This window comes from Tenebrio molitor, chromosome 7 (genome assembly GCF_963966145.1).
Source record: "Tenebrio molitor chromosome 7, icTenMoli1.1, whole genome shotgun sequence".
NCBI lineage: Eukaryota > Metazoa > Arthropoda > Insecta > Coleoptera > Tenebrionidae > Tenebrio > Tenebrio molitor.
The window spans coordinates 7,232,655-7,256,870 of record NC_091052.1 but is presented as its reverse complement, the minus strand read 5'-3'; the positions used below and the strand labels follow the sequence as shown (position 1 = coordinate 7,256,870).

General features: G+C 35.2%; 3 protein-coding genes across 7 annotated transcripts; 2 read left to right on the top strand and 1 right to left on the bottom strand.

The window, feature by feature from the left end:
• LOC138134708 (uncharacterized) lies at positions 1 to 4,099 on the bottom strand. Of its 2 annotated transcripts, none has more exons than XM_069053140.1 (4): positions 3,946 to 4,099; positions 1,941 to 2,220; positions 1,664 to 1,884; positions 1 to 777 (listed from the first exon to the last, which is right to left on the bottom strand). In XM_069053140.1, exons 2-4 carry the CDS (start codon positions 2,015 to 2,017, stop codon positions 239 to 241), a joined length of 837 nt encoding a protein of 278 aa, XP_068909241.1. In that variant the 5' UTR covers positions 2,018 to 2,220; positions 3,946 to 4,099; the 3' UTR covers positions 1 to 238. The 2 variants fall into 2 exon arrangements, with proteins under 2 accessions (XP_068909241.1, XP_068909242.1); XM_069053141.1 differs by lacking the exon at positions 3,946 to 4,099 and adding an exon at positions 3,358 to 3,854.
• Positions 4,100 to 7,590: 3,491 nt separating this feature from the next.
• On the top strand, positions 7,591 to 11,934 carry dmpd (F-box protein dmpd). The gene is made up of 4 exons (XM_069053128.1): positions 7,591 to 7,987; positions 8,181 to 8,467; positions 9,271 to 9,703; positions 9,759 to 11,934. Exons 2-4 carry the CDS (start codon positions 8,222 to 8,224, stop codon positions 10,523 to 10,525), a joined length of 1,446 nt encoding a protein of 481 aa, XP_068909229.1. The 5' UTR covers positions 7,591 to 7,987; positions 8,181 to 8,221; the 3' UTR covers positions 10,526 to 11,934.
• A 15-nt stretch (positions 11,935 to 11,949) lies between these two features.
• bigmax (helix-loop-helix-leucine zipper transcription factor bigmax) lies at positions 11,950 to 17,587 on the top strand. Of its 4 annotated transcripts, none has more exons than XM_069053146.1 (4): positions 11,950 to 12,092; positions 12,141 to 12,302; positions 12,355 to 12,575; positions 12,631 to 13,321. In XM_069053146.1, the coding sequence occupies exons 1-4, from the start codon at positions 12,011 to 12,013 to the stop codon at positions 12,820 to 12,822; spliced, it is 657 nt and encodes a 218-aa protein (XP_068909247.1). In that variant the 5' UTR covers positions 11,950 to 12,010; the 3' UTR covers positions 12,823 to 13,321. The 4 variants fall into 4 exon arrangements, with proteins under 4 accessions (XP_068909247.1, XP_068909246.1, XP_068909245.1 ...); XM_069053145.1 differs by adding an exon at positions 17,373 to 17,587 and having other exon boundaries at positions 12,011 to 12,302; positions 12,631 to 12,828; XM_069053144.1 differs by adding an exon at positions 16,689 to 17,346 and having other exon boundaries at positions 12,011 to 12,302; positions 12,631 to 12,828.
• Positions 17,588 to 24,216: the final 6,629 nt, after the last annotated feature.

Below are 24,216 nucleotides of genomic sequence, written 5' to 3'. Positions count from 1 at the left end.
TTTTAATTATAAATAATTTATTTATTCCTTAAATATGTATTTAATCAATTATTTTAATGAGCATTTGGTTACAAGTTACAAAAAGTACACAGTAGTCCAAAATATACGATTAAAAATAAAAACCAACTAAACATCATAGTCATAAACATATATTGCTTTCAACACCACTTATGAATATGACTGTTGTAAACACAAATCTTGTAATGAAGCAATCGACTTCCCCATCCAACTCGCATTCTTACATAGAAGTAGGTGACCAAAAATTCATTTCTCTCAGTTCCGACGGTTTGGGAACAAATACTTGACTCTTCTTGCCACCTGATACTTCATCAACGCTCATATTCGAAGCAATCCGCTTCATATCGTTCCCTTCTTCTTCCGCGATGTATCCTACAGACTGCGACAAATTCTGTCTTTTAGCAAGCAAATTCGACAAAATCCAGCTCCCGTGGTGGTTTTCCGTGTCCACGAAGGGCCCCGTGAAATATTTATTCACGCGGCGCATGCTTTTCGGCGAAGAACTGGGAGAAGTTAGCGGCGATGCTGGCAGAGACTTGCTCCCCCTTCTCAACGAGGGGTTGAAACCCTCCGGAGGCGAGTCGCAATCGTTTTTGTCGATGTTGAAACCGCGGATTACTTTTCCTGCCACCATCTGGTGCGCCACGCGGACAACTGAAGAACCACACATCGCTGCTTCGCCCTTGAAGCCGTCATCTACTCCGCTGGATTTTGTTTTCGTTGCTGATGGAAATTTAACTTGCTGGGCCGTGGTGGTGTCTGAAAAGAAACGATTTTCCCATTTGAAAAATACGTCGGTCATACTGAAATTCACAAGATGGAAATTATGACAATGTGCTGAAAAATGACAAAATGACAAAACGCAACTAGGATACAAGAGCAAATACCAGATTTGGACGATATTGTTGATCTTACCGGCGGTTGCAACAACGATACAGGTCTACCGACAAATGTCTGGTTGGAAAATTGTTAGCAAAGAACAATGTGTACCTCATACCACAAAACAAATATTTTATTTAACTTAGATTATGCCTTTATACGCCGCTCAATAGATCCTACCGTTTTTCTACCGTATCCACTTGACATAAATTAGTAAATTTAAAAAAATCTGCGTAAAATATTTTGTAGTGGCGAGTACAAGATAAAGTGAGACACTGCTTCTATCACAAACAGAAGAAGATGTTTATGAGATTACAATTTTTATTGTGTTTATTTTTTAAACCAAATAATATTTGAGATTATAAACGCTTTTGTCAACATTTCTCTTATGTTACGTCAGTCAGTTAGCTTGACCCAGCCTGTTCGCATGTATTTGCTCAACTACGAAATATAATTCGGCGAATCAAAATTTAATTAACACAATTACGTGGTTAAAAAAACCGCACCAGGTGCTACCGTCGCCGTAGGTGCTAAGGTCTAATGAAAATCAACAAAAGACATTGACATTTTCTCGATCATTTTCAATACTTCTTACCGTCAGTAAACTACATCATTATTATTATTGTTGTTATCTTTGATTTTAATCGATCTGCCTCGGTCGTCATCAACAAGACTTTCACAATAGTACGCGACATAAAGCTATTTTTATAATTTAAACATAATCAAAATACGCTCAGATCTGAACAGATATAAAACAGTAACTCACCAACTGAACCCTGTAAGAACTTCTGACAATATGGAGTGTGTTTGGAAAAATCTGGTCTCTTGTCATTTACTGGAGCAGTGCACGGTTGTTGGTTTTTCGCCAAAGTCGCGGTAACTGTCTTACCGGGCGGTTCGCTAAAACCTCGAGTTTTGTTGCGATAATAATATATAAAGCTATCATCTAATTCAGTCGGAGAGAAAGCGCTCTGTTCAAAATCTAACCTGGAATTTAAAAAAAACTCAAATATTTCGTCTATTCCGTTTTTTATTCGTCTTACCTATCGTTCATTTTTGTCTTCATCCACTGGGGAAGCGACATACCTGATGACAAAGATCGATCTTCTTGAGTAGCCATAATGTAATTAAGACAAAACAAATTTCTCGATTAACAATTCAATTTGATATTACTGATGAGTTTCTTGTAACATAATCCAAAGACCCACTTATAAAAATTAGATCGAATACAAAGAGACTAACTTATTGTTTAAATTTGTACTGAAAATTTATAACTTGTGAGCCGTGCTGTCTCTAGGAGTATGCCTTTGCCATTCTACTGAGCTGTAAACAAAAATAATCATATGAGAGTTACGTCAAGCATTGTTGACAATGCCAAACACTCTTTTTGGCACAGGTTTGCGATTCATTTGCACTATCATAAAAAAAAATCGCGCAATGGTGGGGTATCAAAATGTGGAACATGTTAAGGATAAAATCAACATCAAAGTGTTCGCTCGATTTACGATTCCTGCCAATCAAAAGAGCGCTTGGATTGTGCATCAAAAATGCGAAAAACTGTTGGAGAAGTGGGGTTTAAAACGGGTAAAGTGTTACAAGGAAATGTACACGCTTGAAATATTGTTTTAATTGTTTCGACATTTCAATATTTACTAATTATAGTTTTTGACGAATTCCGAAAGGTGCGCCTCAAAATTCTTGTAAATGTTTCTTCAGTACCAGTACCGCAAAACGACTAAGAAATTTGTGACCAACTTCTTTTAAAAGATTTATTTGTGTTTCCGTTCATTATTATTCTGGGTATGATTCCATGTATTACAAGCAATATTTTAAAGGCCAAGGTACTTCGTCAATAATTTGCAAGTTTGATGAACTTGAAAAATTGGTTTAACTGGTTTTAATCGTCGATTTTGAAAAATTTTCCTGGAAACATGAGCAAGCGGCACGTGTGAACTTGAAACGAACCTTTAACCACCATCCCAATTACTTTTATTATATTCGCAAAAACGAATGACACTATCAGGAAACTCGTTAACTCTATAAATAAAAGCCACGAGTTTTCCCATTAAAATACTGTCGTCATTACGTACATACGTCATAAAGAGTGACGTCATTTATGTCCTGGATTTGACGAGTGAAAAATGGATAATATTTAGACAATGATAAATGTAAATGCTTTTTTAAAAGTAGTTACTAAAAATATGAAGGATAAATTGCCATTTTATTAATACATATATTTCTGTTTGGCAAATCAGCGTCACCCTGACAAGAATGGTTGGAGGATTTTATTGTTAAATAGTGGAATGATTCCGTGAACTCCAGTCATTGTAACAACAATTTTCCATAACTGAAAAGGTGAAAGTTCCTCTCGATAAACACACGATAAAAAATAATACATACAACTTAAATTTGTAGTTGAAACGAATTAACAATCACACTGTAATACAACGTTTGAATTACCTTTTTTGAAAAACAATTACCACGGAACCGAATTTTTCTACCATAATTTCACAGCACTCTCAATCAGAAAACTAACGAAACTATTCTTATTATTGCTAAGAAATTTAATGACTTATTGTTGTACATTAAACCGTTGCATATTGGCAAATAGTTATGCAATATTTGTTTGCAATCTAATTAAATTTAACCAACTATTTCGAAATATTTACAGCAGATAAAAAATGAATTTTTGTTTTCATTATGCGTTGCATCAGTAAAAACCCATCGCCAAGCAACCCATGTTCCGACAGGTAGGTATTGACCACTTCCCACTTCGTACAAAAAATTATTATATCGCTAATGATTGGTGTTGACACCGTGCAGAAAATGTTCGTGTGGCTATTGGTGAAAAAGCGGTATAAAACAGACTTTGAGGCCATCTGCTATCTGTCACATTATCATGTCTGCGATAAGTGGCTGACATGTTATAAATTCATCAGATCGGCACGAACCGTATCATCCTTGTCCTGCGACAAAACGGGACTGACATGGCTTAATCTCGCGTAAAAATGACAACCGATAAGCGGAAATAACAATAAGAAGACGTACCTTCATTCCTCTACTTACTAAATGTGGATTTTCGCAACAAAACAAACACATTGTTATGTACTAAATACAAACAAAAATGGAGTTCTGTACTCTACTCTCGAGTACAGCCGATCGGAATGTAAAGAATATGGGAAAATGACATTGGTATGGCAGCGCGTTGCGCAAACGCAGTATACTTACCTTTAGGTCGGACAAAGTCGCGCTTTCTAATTTTTTAAATCGGTTTTTCTTCTTTCAAATTGTTAAAGTTAACGCAGCTAATTTGTAATTTCAAGCGAGTTAAATATGAATTTGTCACATATTGGTTGTAATTGCACATATGAAGCCCCTCTCGACACGGCTACGCCAACTCACCAACGACAGTTAACATTTTACTTTGAAAATTGTCTTAATTAACTTAATCATAATGAAATTTACCAAAAACAACGTACCTACACTCAGTAACAGTAGTATTCTGTGTGTGTACTATAGTTGAAGTCTAATATTTAACATACTAATCTTGGTTTAATTAAGTGTTAATAAAAAATCCAATAAACGTTAATAATAGCACAATGCTAATTTTTCGTCATATCGTGTGTCAAGACTTTTATACCCTATAATATTTATGTACTTGTATGTGTGTAGGATGTGACCAAATAAATATTTAGATAATTCGAAATTATTCGAATAGGAAAGTACATACACCCAGTTTTTCCAGGCTTTTTAATACATCAGAACACTTTTAATGTCCCGAAACTGTTTTAAATCGTAATGGTAAAGGCATCTCCTTTCTAAAAAAGGAATAAAATTTCATTTACTCACTTAAAAAACAACACCACAAAGTGATGACTATCACTAAAGTCACAAATAAACTTCTTGCCAAATTCCTGTCTTTATGTTGGTTTGAAGATACCCTCCGCGACAACTGATTAGCCTCACTCCAAAATTACGCTTGTTTGCATGTTATGAAGTGTCCGATTTGTTTTGTTATACATTATCAAATTATATGAAATTTTAATTATTAAAAATCAACTAAATTTTTGTTTAGTCCACTTTTAAAGAACAAAATTATGTAAATTAATGTAGCGGTTATTGAATTAAAACGAAATATTTGCCGATTTCATTAAAAATTTGACATTTTTACAGACTGTTCTACAGCGATACATAATCATTCCTGAATTTTTTGAGAATTTTAAATCGATTAGAAGAGGGTGCTTTCGCTCGGGCGGTAAAATAATATTTACAGTGAAGGAAACATAAAGGATAATGGTTTTAAATTAAATTGTTGCTCTAAGAAAGTAATTTACATAAACTTAAAACTATAGTCTTGCTCGTAGTACGAGTATAGTATTTCCATTATACTTATCAGTATCGGAGACAATGATCGGAAGAAGTTCAATACAGAAGTGAAAATAGTAGTCATATTTTCCAAATCAATCATATCATATAAATATAAAGTTAAATATGTAATTCACTTACCCTTAGAAACGATAAAAAATAGTCAGTTTTCAAGTTTTCTTATTTTTATGAACTACTTGTGGAAAATGGTAAATGGTTATGTTTTGATTTGACACGAAGCACCTAAACTCATGATGAGGGTGCAGGTAGTAAAATCTCAGAAGTGCAAGACCAGATGTGTTCCGATGGGTAGGTAACTTACGATTCATCGCCATTCATTACATTTTCAAATCTGACTCGATGTAGATAAAAATTTGTTCCAAATATAGCATATTCTTAATTTTACTGTTTCCAAAATATTAACCAGAAATGTTGACACGTGCACTAAATACTGGTAAAAATAGTAATAACACCAAAAAAAGATAACAAGGAACTCTAATTACACATTACTTTATCTGCACAATGAATTTGTTAACGCAAAGTATCTACATATCAGTCAAACATAAATTCAAAAAATAAAAATAGGATTTTATAAATTTACAAGGTAGTGCAAAAAAATCCCAGAAGAGATTAAGTACTACTAGATTACTAAACAAACTTTACAACGAATCGATTTAAAAAAATTATTTTTAGTTTTTTCTATTTTGCTGATTATTGGACTCTTTTTTAAAAATCCGTGTTTTAATGGTGTAACAAATGAGGATTTACCTATTGTTTTTAATAAAATATCACTTATAGATCAGATCCTAGGAAAGTAAATGTTATTCTTATGGAATTGACAGAAACATCCGCTTATTTAAATAAATGGTCTCATAAATATCTATAATCAAAATGTATCTTCCAAAATTTAAAAATAGAAAAAAATGTTTACTTGGCATGTCTAAGAACAGCTATTATATTGTGGTAAAATTTCGGTTTTACCTATTGGTAAACATTGATAAACAAGGTAGTCAAATTGTTAATGTAAAGTTAAAGCGGCAATACCAAAAACTTTGTATACACTATACAGTACTAAAGTATGACTTTATTTCGTTTGTCCTTCATAAAACTTTACGACCCTCTTCGCACTAATATTGCGATTTCATTTTTATCACTTGCAAATCACAACCTGTTTGGGTCTGTTACACAACAAACCATTTATAGGGCTCAACACAAACGTCGTGATTTGCAGATTGTAAAAATTTAACCACTAACACTAACCACAATTATATAATTGTATGAAGGACAACTGCGCTTATTTAATAATACAATAATTTAAAAGTCACCCAAGACTTTTTTTATTATGATTAAACTGATTTAAATAAGAAAATCAGCAGTTTCGGATAACTGCACCGCATTATGTAATTACGACAAGATATTTGCGTTTAGTACAGCAGTCCATCGTTGAGATCATCTATTCTAAATTGTTGTAATACGAGAAACTGAAGAATACAAAGAATATTTTACCTACCACGCATCTTAAAAATTAAATCAATTTCTTTTTATTACTTGAAAAATGTGAAGATTTTTTGGCCAACCAAAGAATTAGAGTATTTAAAACACTTTGGATTTTATTAAAAAATATTTATAATTTAAGACATAACATTTATATAAACGTAATGATTATAAAATGTTATTTCATAATATATCGTGTTTAAGGTCAAATAAATATGTGGATATCTTTAATTCTGTACACAATAGGTAAGGTGATGTCTGATACCTAATAAAAGTAAAACACAAGGAAAATTTTATTTAAAAAAAAAGGTTTAAGTTTTTAGTGTAATGTGCTGTAACTGATCATTAATTCTATTTAAGATAAAGATGCTTAGTTTAAAGTTATTTATCACTTAGAGGACATTTAGTAAATTTGTTAACTTCAGTCGTCATTTTGGAAAATACGTATAAATACCTACCTAGAAGAATATCTATACAGGTTCCCATATTATCAGTTAACTTCTTTTCCAAGAAAAAATACTTGATTATAAAATATTGTGTACTCTTTTAAAAATAGGCACTGTTTTATCTGAAAAGTGGACACTGATGGTGTTATTGAGAAAAATTATTTGATTGAGTCTAAAGTTTAATGTAAGCTTTTGCTGCTTGTAAACGAGAGAAGAATTGTTATACCTACTTAATTATTCTTAATTGAATTTTATTCATAATTATTGTATTTACGGGTTATAACAAATTACGCTAACGGTCTATCTGTCATTGAACCGTCATTCAATTTTCACTGGAAATTGCAGAAAAATATGTTTTATCAGATAAAACTGTTGTGTTCGTAATCTTGTGGTTAAGTTTATTACAAATCGTGACAAGTTAATTTCTCATAGTTGGTCTCAGATTTCACTTTGTAGTTTTGAATTAGTACCATTACGTTTAATTTAAAACGAGGAGATTTGTGATTGGTCGATCGAATTCGCGCGTGTGTCTTGGTACTTTCGTTCTTTTAGTTTGGTGTTGGTTTAGTGAGTTTCGTCACTCAGATCCAGAGATTTTTGATTCAGAGGTAACGTTTCGAAACTCGAGAGGACTTGGTGAAGTCTTTGTCCTTAAAATAATTTTCCCCTTAAAAAATAAGCTCCAGAAATTGACCAATCAACCTTCGTACTTTCGCAAATCCAACTAAAAATGTGCGATTATGCATAATCCGCTCGCAAATGAAAGGGAAAAGCTGTTGTTCCAGGTATGTTCATCCATTTTTGATTATTTCACTGACATATCCGCGGAAAATCTCATTTTGATCGAAAACCGGTCGTCCTATTTGCACGAAATTTCGCCATCGAACAGTTCGATGTGTGTTTTAACGTCTCCTTTCGAAATTATCGTTTTTACTCGAATACTATCACAAAGAAAAAATCTTTTTTGTGGGTCTTCAGGTGAACAAGTAACCTGCCAGTTACTTAAGGGAAGATTGAAAATGGTTTCTACAAGACAAATGTCCAGTGGAAGTGGTGGAACTCCCGAAAACCCCGAACAAAGTGGCCCAGAAAGTGGTCTGGCTAGAATCACTCGAAACAGCACAGCTATTGCACCGACTAGCCAAGTACAATGCAGAAGTCTCGTCCGTTATGTACCAAAACCGAATTTTTTAGACCTACCTCAAGAAATTATTCAAAAAATTTTCAGCTATTTAACCTACAAGAATATATGTCAGCTCAGATTTGTAAGTACTCTGACTTTTCTTGATGGTGTTTAATTGTTTACATCACAGTTTAATAATTTGTACATAATTTTGGTAATATTTGTAAGTAGATTTGAAAATGCTATAGACATGATAAGTTCGAGAAAAATGTCCAAGAAAATGCAACTAGTTTAGATGTAATTTGAAGTCTTACTTTGAATATAATTTTTAGGTTAGGGGCTTCATTTGGTAGGGTTGAATTTGTATTTATCAAAACTGATCATTTCAGTAACTGTGCTTTTTGTAATTTATCAATGTTTGCTGTTGCAAGCATCCTGTCACGACAAAAATATAAATATACTTCTGCAAAATATGCAAATTATATTTTTGTTGTACCTATTAAATGTTTTACAAGTAACAGTAGCCTATGTGGATTAGGTCTTCTAGTTACTTATGAGAGACTGTTGCAAATATATGGTAAGAGATAACTTGTTGCAGATTGTGTAAGCTTTGTTAAAAAGGTAATATAGATTAAAAAAAAAACAGATTAAAATCTGTCTGATTAATTGTAAATTAATCATTTTTCCTTGATATATTTGAATCTCTCAACTGATGTCAAAATATAATCAGTATTTTGTTTTTTCGAATCGATATTTTTTTGTCAAGATATGGGCTGGTGTATGTTTAGAAAATAAGATTTAAAAAAAATCTTTTTATGTTATGAATTTATATAAAGTTTAGAAAGCAGACAAAAAATTAGGATGGTTAGAAAGGGATTTTGTTTTCGCTGGTTTTTTTGGATGTAAAATTTAATAGTTTGGTCTAAATGAGGGTTTCTCTCGTAGGTTTGCACCCGAGTGGATCGAATATGCGGCGACATGCTAAATACGGCATTTCACCGTTTGCAACATCATTTACTTGACAGATTTCACGATATCAAACGAAGAATGCCTCGAAGAGAGAGCGCAAGAAGAAACCATCATTTGGCATGCGAAAGCGACATCATAGAAACCCTCCACATGAGGCTGACCCTTCTACAGATGTCGCTCGGCAAACACATAGAACGTAAACATTGTTGTTTCTTTCCGGGTGAGATTCTCGACGAAGTTTTGCACATCTTAAATTACGTGAAAAGCACACCGAAACTGGCGCGACCTTACAAAGTCACCGACGAACTTTTCGACCTGTCCACGATGGCGATGGAATATTTCAAAGAAAAAATTGAACCTGCTTTGCCGGAAATCGCTTATTTCAACTCGGAATTCCTCAATTACACGGGTAATTTTGAGTTTAATTTTAGTGGAGATGAATATTTTGTAAAAATTTGTTTCAGAGTCGAGTCCGAAAAACTACTTGTGCATGGAAGCAGATATAGAAGAACCGAAAGGTTGTGAAAGTCCGCCGCACGAAGTCACGATTACGGAAGTTTCCACAGAGGTGGCGCCACAGTCGAACATCGTGTTGCGTAAAGGCATCAGGAAGATCAGGCAAGGCATGAGACGGTACAATAGCCAACTGTCTATTCTGCGCCAAGACGTGAGAACATGCAGACAGAAAGCCGTGGAACACCAGAAGTTGATGTCGGAACAGCAGAAACAACTGGCCGAGCAGCAGAAGCAGATTTTGGAGTACGCGAATAGGATGGACGAGAACGACAAGAAAAACGAAGAGATCTCCCGGAAGTTCAGTACTCTGTTGCAGGAATTGAACAAGTGCAAAACCGAGTTGCAGTACTGGCGTTCGAGGTCGCCAGCCATACCGCTGTTCTGCACGAGTTGCGGCAACTCCGTTCTGCCCAATCCAGAGGAGTTGGAAGTTTTTGCGAACGAAGAAATGGATCTGGAACGGCTGAGCACGGAGCTACTTTCGGATTTCGTTCCGATCAACGGAGAAAGCAGCGAACCGACTACGGAAGTCCCCGCCGCGGAGACGACGCCGGAGATTTCGGTCAATACCGAATCATCGTACGTATCTAGCACCGATAATAAAAGTACCAAACGAAAATTAGATGAGGCAAGAGAGACGCCGACTAGGACGCTCGCTAGTAAAAAGACGCGCAGGTTTTTAAAAGGACGCAACAATAAAAGAACAAAAATTTAATTGCGAGGGATGCATGTTTGTTTTCAGGATGCAGAGCTTAATTTCAACATTCGTAGTGAGGTGTAAACTGTCTCATTATATTTTTTGTCTTTTTGGAGACTGCCTTTTAAGACTGGTCCAGTGGTATTTGTTGCCCGTCATTTTGTAGCTTTTTCTTGCACAGCGACGATCTTTATTTTACTATCACTCCCCACCAGATTACAGTAGAATTACGATAACTATTCAGCTTTCAAGTATTACATGCTCTCCATGTCTGTTGTATATTGTGTCTCAGGAAGTGTCCATATTTGCTAGCCAGTTTAGAGCATTGCGTGTGATAGAATACAAACTCTCTTGCCCTTTTTGTATTTTGTATAAAATTTGCTATGGTGTATTATATTCAGTGGATTTCATTTGTAGGGTCCAAATTAAATTTCGATCTTATTTCATTTGGACACTGCCATTTTTTATGTATGCTCACATACATTTACAACGTTTTCTAGTACAACATTAATTATTAATTTACTTAGATTAATTTTTGTAAACATTAATATTAGTTAATTCTTGATCATTTACAGAGTAAATTGACGTGATGTATATTACAAAAATTATTCAATACCGTGCTTTATATAGAATATTTTGCATGAAGTATTAACAACTTTACTAATTTCAATAGTTTAGCTAGTTTAATTTACTAAACATCGTTGATACACTATAAACTCTATAATTTTAAACTTAATTTAATATAAAGTGTCCTTTTATTTTATTTGGAAATTTAGGAATAGGTGTGATAATAAACACTATTAGAGTTAAAATTAACAAAGTATAAATTGAATAAACAAAGAAAAATATTGTCTATTTTCAAATTTAATATATGTACCTATGTACCCGTATTTTATTTAGTTAATAAATTATTTGTGTGATAAAAACTTTGCTTGTATAATTTACGATCGTCTCAAAACGGATTAGTTCATCGATTATTTTATTTTCATTTTGTGACACATCTTTGACAGTTATAATGCGGTTAACAGGTATTAAGATAACTGTTGCTCATTGGCTGACAGTGACGGAATAACCCTCTGTCACTTGTCATTCGAAAATAAAATGTGCTGATGTGGAGGCCACCGTTTTATTTAATTAGTTCTGCGACAAATTTACGATGAAATGATTAGATTATACAACAGATCTGAAAAATTAATCCTGTTAATCCCCGGTTTCATCACATTTGTAATTAGGCAGCACGTTTTACAAGGCAATGAACACTTGATTGCATAAGCATAACGAGTATCAATACTCTTCATGTTTGTTGTTTTGATCGCAGTTTCGATTAGAACTTGGTAATTCGTCGTTTTGCGATGGATTTTTACACTCGTAGCTGATGTTTGGAGTTATCTCACCCAGTGATAACGGTACAAGTAGTGTTTTTAGAAGTACGAAATTTTTGTTGTAACCTAACCTCCAAGGATGTGAAATCTTTTTTAAACCTTTTACCAAACAGAAATAAAAATGCCGCGGGATCACAGCACGTTCACGAGGTGCAACAGTACAGGTTCAATCAGTCTCGGAAACCCCTCGTCGCTCAATTCAGGTAAGAGGACAATTTTTGGTGAGGGTCTTCCCAATTGGGTGTCTTCAGATGATGAGGACGAAATTGAAAGTAAACCGTCGCCCATGAGTTACAAAGAGCGACGTCGAGAAGCCCACACTCAAGCGGAACAAAAACGCAGAGACGCGATTAAAAAGGGTTACGATACTTTACAAGAATTGGTACCAACCTGTCAACAGACTGATGTTTCTGGTATGTATACCCAATATTTTGAAATTGTTCGCTGTTTATTTTGTCTGTTAAGGGTACAAACTGAGTAAAGCTACAGTTTTACAAAAGTCAATAGATTACATTCAATACCTGCAACAACAGAAGAAAAAACAAGAAGAGGAAAGAAACGCCTTAAGAAAAGAAGTGGTAGCGCTTCGAATTATGCAAACTAATTATGAACAAATTGTTAAGGCGCAGCAGACTCAGCCGGGCCACACAGAAACCAGGATTTCTGATGAAGTAAAATTTTCTGTGGTAATTTTTCAACAAGAAAAGCAAGAAATGTGGCTATTAATCTTGATTTTTCTAGTTTCAAGCAATCATGGAACAACTTTTTCTTACTTTTAGTAACGTGTCAGTTACTAATTTTTCTGAATTATCGGCCGGCGTGTTTAGCTGGTTGGAAGAGTGCTGTAAGCCTCAAACCTTGAAAGAAACAGTTGTGAAAGTTTTGCAAAGACACAACAGCCGAATGCGGAGTCAACAGCCGCCTAATTCATAGCAGATGGTATGTTTCTGCCATTGGATCGTTATAATTCTAAATCTTTTGGTTTTAAAAATCATTTTTTATTTCTTTTCTTTATTGTATAAGTGTTTTTATCGTTTTTATGCATGTTAATAGACATCACGATTGTACGCTGACGATCGACGAGCCGTCCGCAAACTGTTTGTGTCCAACTTTATCCAAATATATACAGCTTGTTTCAAATATATTGATTAATTCCACATTTCGCCGCCTGAATCATGAAATACATCAGGTTGATTTTTAATTAGTCGCTTGAAACAATATGGGTATACCACGGGCGAAAGATGGAGCTGATTAATTTTATTTGCAGTTACATAATTTCAAGCATTCGTTTGAAATGAGCCATATTGGAGAATGTTTTTTATTGTTTTGTACTTTTTATGTATGCGATAATTCTAAATGTGGCACTTTTACCGTTATATTTTCAAAGAAATTTATTTTAACTATAAAGAAATAAATTACAAGTTATTAATGATGTATTTATTTTTGAATGCAAATTATTCAAACGACTAAACTAAATGAACCGAAAACACAAGTTTAATTGAGTTAACGTTAATACGTTTGCGCTATTCAAAGTAAATTAATCAAATGTAAAACTCCTTTGTATTCTGCACGGCGAAACGGCCACAAAAAAGGCCTTGGGGCTATTGCAGCTTTCTATTTAATTGTCAAACAACTTAATTGTGGTTGTGGTCAAAACTTGTGTAAACAGACTGTTATTGTTTTAAAATAAAAAGTAATTTGGACGGTGCAAAAACCAAATGAAGAAAATTTGAATATTACAAAGCGTGTTACATAAATTGTGTTTTTTCGGCCAAGCAATGCGACCTTGTATATTTTTAAAAGTGTGACTGAACGTACAGTCCGTTCAAGTGACTTTGAAGGCTAGAGTGATTAGCGGTGATTAGAAACCAGGGCAATGTCAAGATGGAGCGATACTTTTATTAATAAATATGTTTTTTTATAACATAATAATTCAGGTTTAACAGTCGGTAAAATCAGTACCAGAAAGCGTAAGAAGTTGAGGAATCGAGAAAGATAGAATTTATTTGTTTTTATGAATCCCGAGGGATTGTACCAATGAGAACCTTTAGGGTGCTGCAAGAAGTTGACCGCTTGGCCTTTGATGTATTAATGTATGGGTGCGGAAACGAATGAATGTTTCAACCAGTTGCAAAGCGCCGTGACCTAAAAGAGGATGGATGCTCCTCCATTACCAGTTACAATGTGGGTAATGGAGAAGGCAAAGACTCATTTATTGATTAATTTGAAAGACAGTTTTAAGTGTAAAAATCGGCGAGAAATCAGTCAGTGAGAAAAAATATTTATTTGGTGTACATCTTAATAAAATAATACAAAGGATAAAAAATGTGAGAAGACATCACGTTCGCTGCAACAAAATCGAAATGAATACATTTTAATCGATTGATTTATATTTACAAGTGGTGTTGAATGTAGTACAGCAATAACATGTGTTGGTTTTCATTTTTTCCTTGTAAACATGGTCGACTTGCGTTACATTTTAGCAAAATATTTGCTTAAACGTTCTTGAAGATAAACAAAACATTCCCGTTCGTGTCGACCATCGACTACACTACACTTGTTTCTGTCGGTTGATTAGAAATATGCATGATGTACTTGAGAGAAATGGACTCTCTTCTTAATTTCTGTCGATGGTTGGTCTTCTTGGGACGCGGAGGACAACATATGTGTCGGAATACACATGCATAACACAAGATTAAAGCGATGATGATTACGCTTCCGATCACCACAGTCAGCACTATCTCCAGATATTCCAGAACGTGCATATCTCTTGCATTTTTACAATGTATCCTGAAGGATCTACACCTGGAATCAGACAGATTATTAAGTTAGCGTGTTTTCACAATTGAATCTTAATTGGAGACGAGATAAATTCTAAACGGAGGGGTTGCGCTGAGCGTCAAAGATATTACGTTGATCGAAAATGCTTGAGTTTAATAATGTTTCGAGATTCGTCTCGTAAAGCGTGCCCGAGAACGTCAACTGTGAAAAGAACTAAAATAATTGGATAATCACAGTCGTACAAACGATATTAAAAGAAAGTCGCTGAAGTTTGCAGTTTTGACGAGCACGGATGTTTTAATAAACGAATTAATCAAACACTTATTGTGAAATATTTCTGCTTTTGAATTTCGCATCGGAGCTGTCACCATCAATCATAATTGCGCAAACTGAAAGAGAGAGGAAACGTTTGCTCTTCTGATACCAAAAGTACAGTGCGATCGAAATGAACTAAAAATACTAAAATAACAAATTTTAATTGAATTTCATTTTTTTTTTAGAAAGTGACGCTTCACTTCGGCAACGTTCTTTGATTAATTTACCCTTCCATTTCGTATAAACAACTCTGAGTAAACTTTATTTTTCACATCCTCATAACTTAGCCCAGATTACAAGTTTGAATTATCCTCGTCTCCATAGGGATCAATATCGAATCCTATTGTTGCTGAACTAAGTTCGTGCTGGTGGTTTTTTCACGAACTGTTCAGCTACGCCATTAATGTCTGTTGTTTATTTACAAATAAAACAAGACCGCTTCAATCAAAATTAATAAGAGTGCGCAACAATTTGGGTCATTTGCATCTGGAACGGTGCTATGTTAAATCCCGAAATAACGTTAAGTAAACATTCCAATAGACTTGCTTTTGTTGTAATCTGAAATAATTATGATTCTGCTCGAATCACCCAAGGACAAATAAATAACTTTTGTTTCTTTTGCTTACTTTCTGGTGGCTGTTTTGTTTATAAAAAAAAACCAAAACAGTTTGACGGAGAATTCTCCTTAAAACATCATTCGCAACGACTCAAAACAGTTTTTATTTATTTTTGTGTCGGGAAGTTTGCACATTTTTAAAGTGGCTCGTTCCCAAACCTTCCACTTTCGTTTTTAAAGCAACAGAAACAGTAGCATTTGTGGCAACATGTCTCTTTTTTTTGACTGATAAAATCATGACAATAACACAAATGTTTCAGGAATTTTAATCCCGATGGGATTGATAAATTCCTCAAAAACAACGTTCAAACGATCGTATCGCTTTGCAAATGAGCTCGTGTACGCTTTTAAAATTTGGTAAATTTATTTTTATGCATAATTTCACTTCTGCACCGGAATAAAAACGAAAGAAAGCGAGCGGAAGATTTAGGGTAAGACTGTAAAAGCTTTTATGGCCCATATTCAGTTTCGGTGGCCACTTCAGATGGTCTGTGTGGTTTGTGGCAATAAATAATTTTTTTTATTTCGTTGTACTTATCTCGAAAATTTTTAGTTCGTCGTAAACGTTTCATCCACCATGTCCAAATCTCATATCGTGTAACGAAATTGCGAAACGTGCACATCCCTGACGGTGAAGCGATAAATACGGAATTCATAATTCCAAATCGGACTTAATTTAAATCCGGCTGAATTGATTTAAACTTTGAAATTTCCCTCGACAGGATGAGTTTGAAAAGTTGATCGATATTTTTCTGGTGCGCTTTTTAAATCGCCACGCGAATTAATAAAGTTGTCCAGCTCCCGGGTCCCAACTAATCACGTAATACGAAACTTCGTTTACATTTTAATAGGTGACGGGCCGTTATTCAGGACGACTTTTCAGCTTTCAGCGCTGGCTGATATTTTCCGCGGCAAGTTTTATTGCACGCATTTTTTACCAGGACACATGTCATCACGCTTTACGGCGTTATTACGGCTCATGAAGCATGTAATGATTAGATTAAGTTTACCAGGAAACACTTTTCACCGTTCACTGGTTCCAGTTTATGGTCACGTTCATGTAATACCGTTTTCGTGTGATTTCTAGGGGGCCACGATTTTCTGCCTGACGTACTACAAGATGGTGAACACTTGAAAAAAGAAAAGCTCAGCTTAGAACACCGCCGTGACTCGTCTCATTGGTTAAGAAGCTTTTAATTAAGTTTCGCTGCGTTTGTTTTCCTTGCGGCTCCTGCAGGATCAAACGCGATTTATTTCCAAAATTAACATTTTCTAGCACTGTCCTACGCAAACACAATCAAACAAACTCGTGACTGGACTGTTTACGGTGAAAAATCTAACATACGGAAACTTTGCGATAGTTTCAAGCGAACATTTTCAATAAGGCAAAAAGAAACAAACCTTCCGGAGAAGTTTAATGAGACTGAACTCCCGCTCTATATATTTAGCCCCTTGATTTATTTTTTCCGACAACATATCGATTCGTTCGGAGGCGATACATCCACCGCCCTCGTTAAAAAATGCATTAAAAGTGCCAGGTCAGACATCTGACCAGATTACAAAAATTAATAATCCCACGCTTCACTCCTCTGCACCGATTAAATTTATAAAAAAATCACAACTGATCCTCACCCAACATTTAGACACAATCCACTCGGTTTGATACTTTTATTTAATTATTTCCTCTACTTTCTACATAACATTAACTCCCCACCGCAGATACAGCTCGAGACAAGATTGCTTCAACTGAAACCCACTTTTTTTCTTTCAGGCGTTCTGGTTTTCATGAAAATCGGTGTAGTTTCATCTCTTGCGAGAAAAAGTTTTTCAGTCAAACTTGCAAAGTCTGATGAAAACTTTTTTCTACATGTAGAGATAATTTACACTCCAAGAACGTACAGATTCTCTCTCGTAACATTGAACTAACATTATTTGCCCCCGTCATCGTTGTCATATTCCCCAAAAATAAAATATTTTGATATTTAACACATGCTTTTTATTTCCTTGAAAATCGACAAATACAAACAAGTCATAATTTATCTTGAATGTTTGACAAGTCGCGTTTTTCGTCACCGATATCGCAAATGGAAAACGCAATTTGTTATCTCCCAAGTCGCTACAGCGCGATTTTACACTTTAATAAATGTTCTTTAATATCGGTCGTCCGTAATACATTTATCTATCGATTACTTTTTCAATTTGCAACAACTTATTTATATACTGTGGCATCACAGATAAATCGCGCGTTTAAACGTGGCGTACAAATACAATTACCGTTTTAGGAGAAAACGAAGGGACGAATAAATTCATTCGAAAGGAGGCCACCGATTCTAGTTCGAGTTTTCCAATTTAGGCAAGGCGTTAATCGAGTCTCCTCTTACTACAAAATGCATCTATTCAAAGTGGCGCTTTCTCGACTTGTTTATCTGCAAATTAGTTTACTCGTCGTCCGCGAGTTATTCCTCCAAACATTTGTAGGAGCATGAAAATCTGCGAGCAAATTGACTTTTTCTAATCGAATATCGCCGGAATATATCCGCTTTATGAGGGAATTACGACGGCCGAGGGAAAACCGACAGGCGAGAAAATCGCAAGAGGACACAAAGCAAGGATAAGTGACGTGTATTTATGTTTCATATCGATGATCGAAGATGAATTCTGGCATATGCGTCTAAAAATTGTGTCGCCTCGCCAAACCACACTTGTTTACAGTCAAATTAATTTAATTGGATTTGAGCCGACTGTGAAAGGAGATAATTGAATCTGAAAATACATTTTTCGCAAAGTGGAAGACAGTTGGAGAGAATTTTGCAAGAGGCGCGTTAAGTGGAGCGGTGCGGCGCTGCTCCATCTTGTCAAGTCTTAAAAATAAACTGTGCCGCCAATGTTACTCTAAAATATAGTCCACTGATTGACATTGTTCAGTTGCGGTGCCCACACTTTTATTACAATAATATTGATAAAACCCCAAGTGTTCGTTCTATTAATACGTTTTGTTGTTGGAGTTGTCGCGCAGGTGTCTGTGTCTTGCAAATTTTGACGGGATCAGCTTTCGATGAGACGAACGTCTCGGCATTTCAATGAATTTTTTCAGGTATTAGCTTTCCAGTCGTTTAAATTTCCACCTCGTTGGCGCCGCGCCAAACGACGAACTGTAAAAATGAAGCACACCCGAATTGATGCGGAAAAAATACAATAAAGACAATGATTTCTGTCGCGAACGAGAACCCCCAATCGAATCATCAAGTCGGAGTTTTGACGATTACTCCCTGAAGTTGCTTTCAAAAATTAAATTTAAGCTCCTCGAATATCGCTCTGGGCGGTGATTCAACGAGATCACCCTCACGGAAGGATAATGGAGGGAATAACGAGAATCGATGGGAATGGGGACGATGCAGTTTTGACCCAAGCCACGAAAGCGGTTTCGGTAGAGATTTTTTTTTTGTTTTGATTAGGCAAAGCCGTTAAATAATAAAATCGTAATAAACGCTTTTCAAGTGGTATTGTGAAAAAAGTGCTATTAAGCAGTAAATAAAATTTCATAAGTCGTAAAGTGCGGAATGATCAATAATGTCCAATAAAAAGGCAATACCGTTATTAAGTGTGATCACTCGTGGCTATTAAGGCGTCATTTCGGTTACGTTTCATCTGTATTTGTCAGGTCCATGGAAATGGAGCACAAAGTTTTGTAATCGTCAGTTCGATACGAGCACGATAAGGCTGCTACACTGTTAATAAATTAATATTAGCCAAGCAGATGTCAATTATTTTTATCCGAGAAAAACCCCTTTTTCAATGATTCAAGTAAATCTGGGCACTTGATGATTTTTCAAATTTTTTCACCTCAGCTGAACGCGACCCAAAAAGATACAAAATAAAAGGCGCTTGAAAGCTTCCCCCATTTGTGCACTTACCACACTTTACCTTGTTTACCGGAGCGCTTTGAAGGATCTCTTCGGACCAAGTCGTTGAAAAAATGTTTATCATTAAGAGGCAGTGCAAGGCATCTACCGCTAAATTATTACTGCTTCGTTAAGTTCCCAACTTTCCCCACAAAATTTGACCCAACTTTGTTAATTGCATTTTGGAGCTGGTCGGAATTACAAAAGTGATCTCAAGATCGTGCATCCCGTTCTGGCAATCGTGAATAGGAAGTGGTGAAGAGTGAAGAAACAAAAAATCCGCGAGGTTGAAGCGAAACGTTTAATTTGGAAGAGTTGTGAGAAATTAACGAAGGGTAAAGAAGCGCGTGGGGCCATCGGGGGACCCCAACACCCAGTTCGACTTACTTTGGCGAGTTTGACAAATCTGAGGGGGAAATCACAGCGACGGTAATGTTTTAGATGTGAGCACTGCGTGGAGGAGAGCACGCGTGAGCACTTGTTGAAATGTGGCATTACATCGGCGTCGTCGATGCAACTGATGTGGGGTTGAAACGACGCTCGCCGTCTGAAGCCGCGTTCGGCGTCTCTCGTTTTCCCGATGCTTTATTCGCCCTAATCCAAACATCTTCATCGTAATTTTTTCCGTGGCGTAAACGCCACCGGTGGCAATCGCCCCGATAGTTTATCGCGTTGTTGTTGAGGGTTTCAAGGTCCTGGCGTCGACGCAATTTTCTCATAACGGCGATAATTAAGGCCTTTTGAGGAGCGCCATCAAACGGAAACAATCGCACAATGGAGCGGGACCGGATAATTCGGCTTGACTTACGGTAAAGGGCTGAGGATGATCTCACTGGCAATCTGCCGGGATTAAATGAAACTTTAAATTATTTCAGCCGAGAGCGTTCGCTGGAAATTAGTGAGCGTCGTTGTGTTTACGTCGCATGCCAGGAACACGACCGGGATGCTGGAGAGTAGTCGAGAATTCATAATCCTGACGGCAATCTTGGGGGAAAAAGGAATAAATTTGGTTTGGTTCGAGGGGATAACACCGGAGTCGACCTGATGAAGCTGGGTGTATCGCGACGGAAAACACAATATCTTCGATTTTTATAACTCGGGGGTAAACATTTCAAACATCTGCTCGACGATGGGAAAAAGAGGTCTACCGTCGACCAACTTTTTTAATATTTCAAATGATAAACAAAATCAAGTTGGGTCTAACAACCTGGCTGGAGTAACAAGTGAGCAAACACGGGCGAAGGAAAAAGAGAAAAATACGAGTATGTATGGGTTAAATAAAAGTGACACATTTTTCTTCGTTTGTTATGTGACAAACTGTTGCGTTAGTTTTTTGTCTTTTCGAGAAACGGTGCAGACTGAGGCATTCGTTTTAAAAAAAGTTTCGTGGATTTTATGGCGAAAGTTGAATGGAACCATAAATTTTGAGAGAAAAATAGTCGTCGATGTTATTTATGCAAACGTTGTAATGTATATGCAGCGTAGTTTTTATAGATAGTCTTACATAGCAGATCTTATTAAGTTATTAAATAGAAATAAAAGTTGTTTTTACGATTTTAATGTGTAATTTTTAAATAAGGAAAGATTTTTCACACCATTTTCTAAAATAAAACGAGACAATGCATTTTATTTGAAAGAATTTGTAGAGAGATAAAAAGGGGTAGGTCTCTGTAGGAATGGGAGAATCGTTCAAAAAGGAATAATGAGTAAAACGTTAAAAACTAAAGTAAATCTGTTTGAGACGGGAAGACAAACAGTAAGTATAAAAGATGAAAAATGATTTACTTTGCATTTACATTTGTAAATAGTTTTCGAACAATGGAAGGTCGATAAGTTATGTAATCTGTAAGCAAAACTTATGCTTAGTAATAATAACTATTCAGTATCTCGTCAGTTTTTATACGACTTAATAGGTATTATGTCTGAAATTATGGAAACGAGTTATTGAATTACATTTTTTTGTTCCATCATTAAAAAATAATTGTTTTTAAATTAATATTATGCATCTAAAGTCAGCGGCATTTTTTTACAGCTTAAAATAAAATATTTTATCTATTCTCTGAATTCTCTGTACATAATTCATAATTCGTGCGAACGTCATAACATTGTTGACTTTATGACATACTTTACCGCAGTAGTGTGGTAAAATGACTTTACGGCACTACTGCGACAAAGAGTCGTGAAGATGAAGTTTTTGTGATTTCGCTGCATAGCCGTAGTTCCTGCAATCTCGATGTATAAGAAAATCCTTTTTTGTATCGTGTATATGTATATAGTCTGCATTTTAGCAGTCGTGACAGAAGTAGAAACTGTCTCCATTTTAGATAGTAGATTTTTTATCGTTCAATAATTATTATTTCTTATGATAATAATTGATAGCAGATGAAACGTTCTGCGATCGATATACGTATAGTAACTTCATATTACGATACTCATACGGTATCATAATTATTATTTTACAATTTGGAGAACTTTATTTCATACTTCAGTACGCTTGCACGCACACAAATAAAGGAAATATAAAATCAATTTCTGGAACACTTGGAAGTGCTTCATTATCACCTTCACTAACGTATCACACATTTTCAGAAAATAATTGTAAAAGAAATCTAAATGTGCACAATTCAACATCGTAACACCTTTTGACCTTTAACTGGTTACCTAAGCTACGCTACCTTACAAAAAATTATAAATGTGACTTATACATATAAAACCTGTTTATGTGGGGGATTACAATATTAGCTGGGTTCGTGCGTACAAACTTCCCACTTCTAAAAAAAAGCGTAACGAGTGGGATGTTTTTCGCTTCACTCGTCACATGAAATCATACAAGTTACACAAAATGGAATTTCTTAACGTGTTTTCTTCAAGACTTTTTCTATTTTTTCATTAAACTTTAAACTGACGAAATTGCGAATTTCATGATTTGTATTGAAAATCAAGTAGTTGCGTTTATTTCGTTGGTCAGTCTGAAATTTTATGTACAGAGTTCAGTTTGAATATACAGCCTGTCCCAGAACTGCCTTCCCATAGAAAACAGGCATGTGCCTACAGCAAAAGAGACTCCAACATGACTAAAATAAATTTTCCTTTAGCTCACATAACCGAGTTATAAAGTTTTTAATTTTACCAATCCCAAAAGCTCGTCCTCAGGTATCGGTATCACTAAAAAATCGGACAGGTTGCTAGACAGGAAAAATAATTATTGATATCGCAACAATCAGCGAAAAGTTTATTTGAAATTTTGACGTTTTCTGATGTGGAATATCCCGGCAACGCAAAATTGTGGTCATCCTTGATGGTGCTCAACTCTGATTGATCAAGTTTAAGATGTCTTTTCTCGATTATCGCTTGAGGTAGAACTTTTTTCTTTAAAATTCAGATTATCACATTTACCCAAATAGGTACTATTGCGGGCAAAAAAAGTGGGACATCAAATTTCTATCAGTTTTGAAAAATTCGATGTAGTTCAAGCTTTATTGTCATTTTTTTGACACTATTCCAGCTGACAGTTTAAAAATTTATTTTATACTCCTATTTTCCTTTTCCAAATGCCCCCTTCTTTTGATAAAGGTAGATTTTAATTGGAACTTTGCATTAAATAAATATTCACTAGGTGCTTACTTACAATCATTCCCTACAACCTACAATACTTAATGACAACGTCAATCAATTCAAAGTAGGGTTAGAATCAGATAAGGGTTGTTTCACATTGAAAGTCAAGACAATGACGTTGATGTCCCACTTTTTTTGCCCGCAATAGTACTTTCATTTTTTGGGAGCAGTTCTGGGACACCAGTATATGAAAAATGTTTGATTCAAATTCCGCTGTACCAAGAGATATCGAAGAAGTCGCAGAAAATGCAATATCATCAGTGATTTCGAAAAAATCAAGAGCAAAACAAAACAAAACAAAACAAAACATTTCAGCACCGGTTGCGAAACACTTTGATTTCCTAACTAGTTCCGGGAAAGTGACGTTTCGGAACGTCAGTCAGTTTTGAAAAGTGACACATTACCTGTTATAGTTATTTATTTAACGAGTTTCTGTGTAATTTTGGCTCTCGTTTCACTCGAGTTTTAAACTGGTCCACTCATGCCAAAAAAAGCCAAAATTACGCAAGAACGAGTTGAATACAACGTTTTTTTGTTCGACGAGCCCCTTAAAGGCTCCAAATCGCTAAAAATCTTTAAAATTAGCTTGCATGACGTTTCGTTTTGACAAGTTGTCAAATTTATCAAAATCCGTTCACACAGGAGAAAATTCTCAAATTCTGACAGTGTCGAACAAAAAAAAAATTTAAAATGACCAAGGGCCAGTTTACAGAAGTGAAATTAAGTTAATCGTAATCAAATGCCGAGATTAACTGAACACGTGATTAGATTGAACCAATCCAAGTTTTCGGATTCGTGGGATAATCGCGCATTAAAATTTAATTCGAATTAAATATTTAATTCTCTTTCTATAAACTGGCCCCTATTTTATTAATTGACATACATATCGTTAATTAAATTTATATTAATTTACATTTATTTCATCTCCACTCCTCGTATTTTTTTCTTATTGCCATTAAATATTTCCTGGTGGGATACTAACAACTCCTTTCTTGTGTACTCAATTCCATTTTTTTTTATTGATACTTAATATATTTACGCTATTTCCTCCGAAACCCTGCTTTATAAATCTTTTGATCTACTTTGCCCATATTTTTG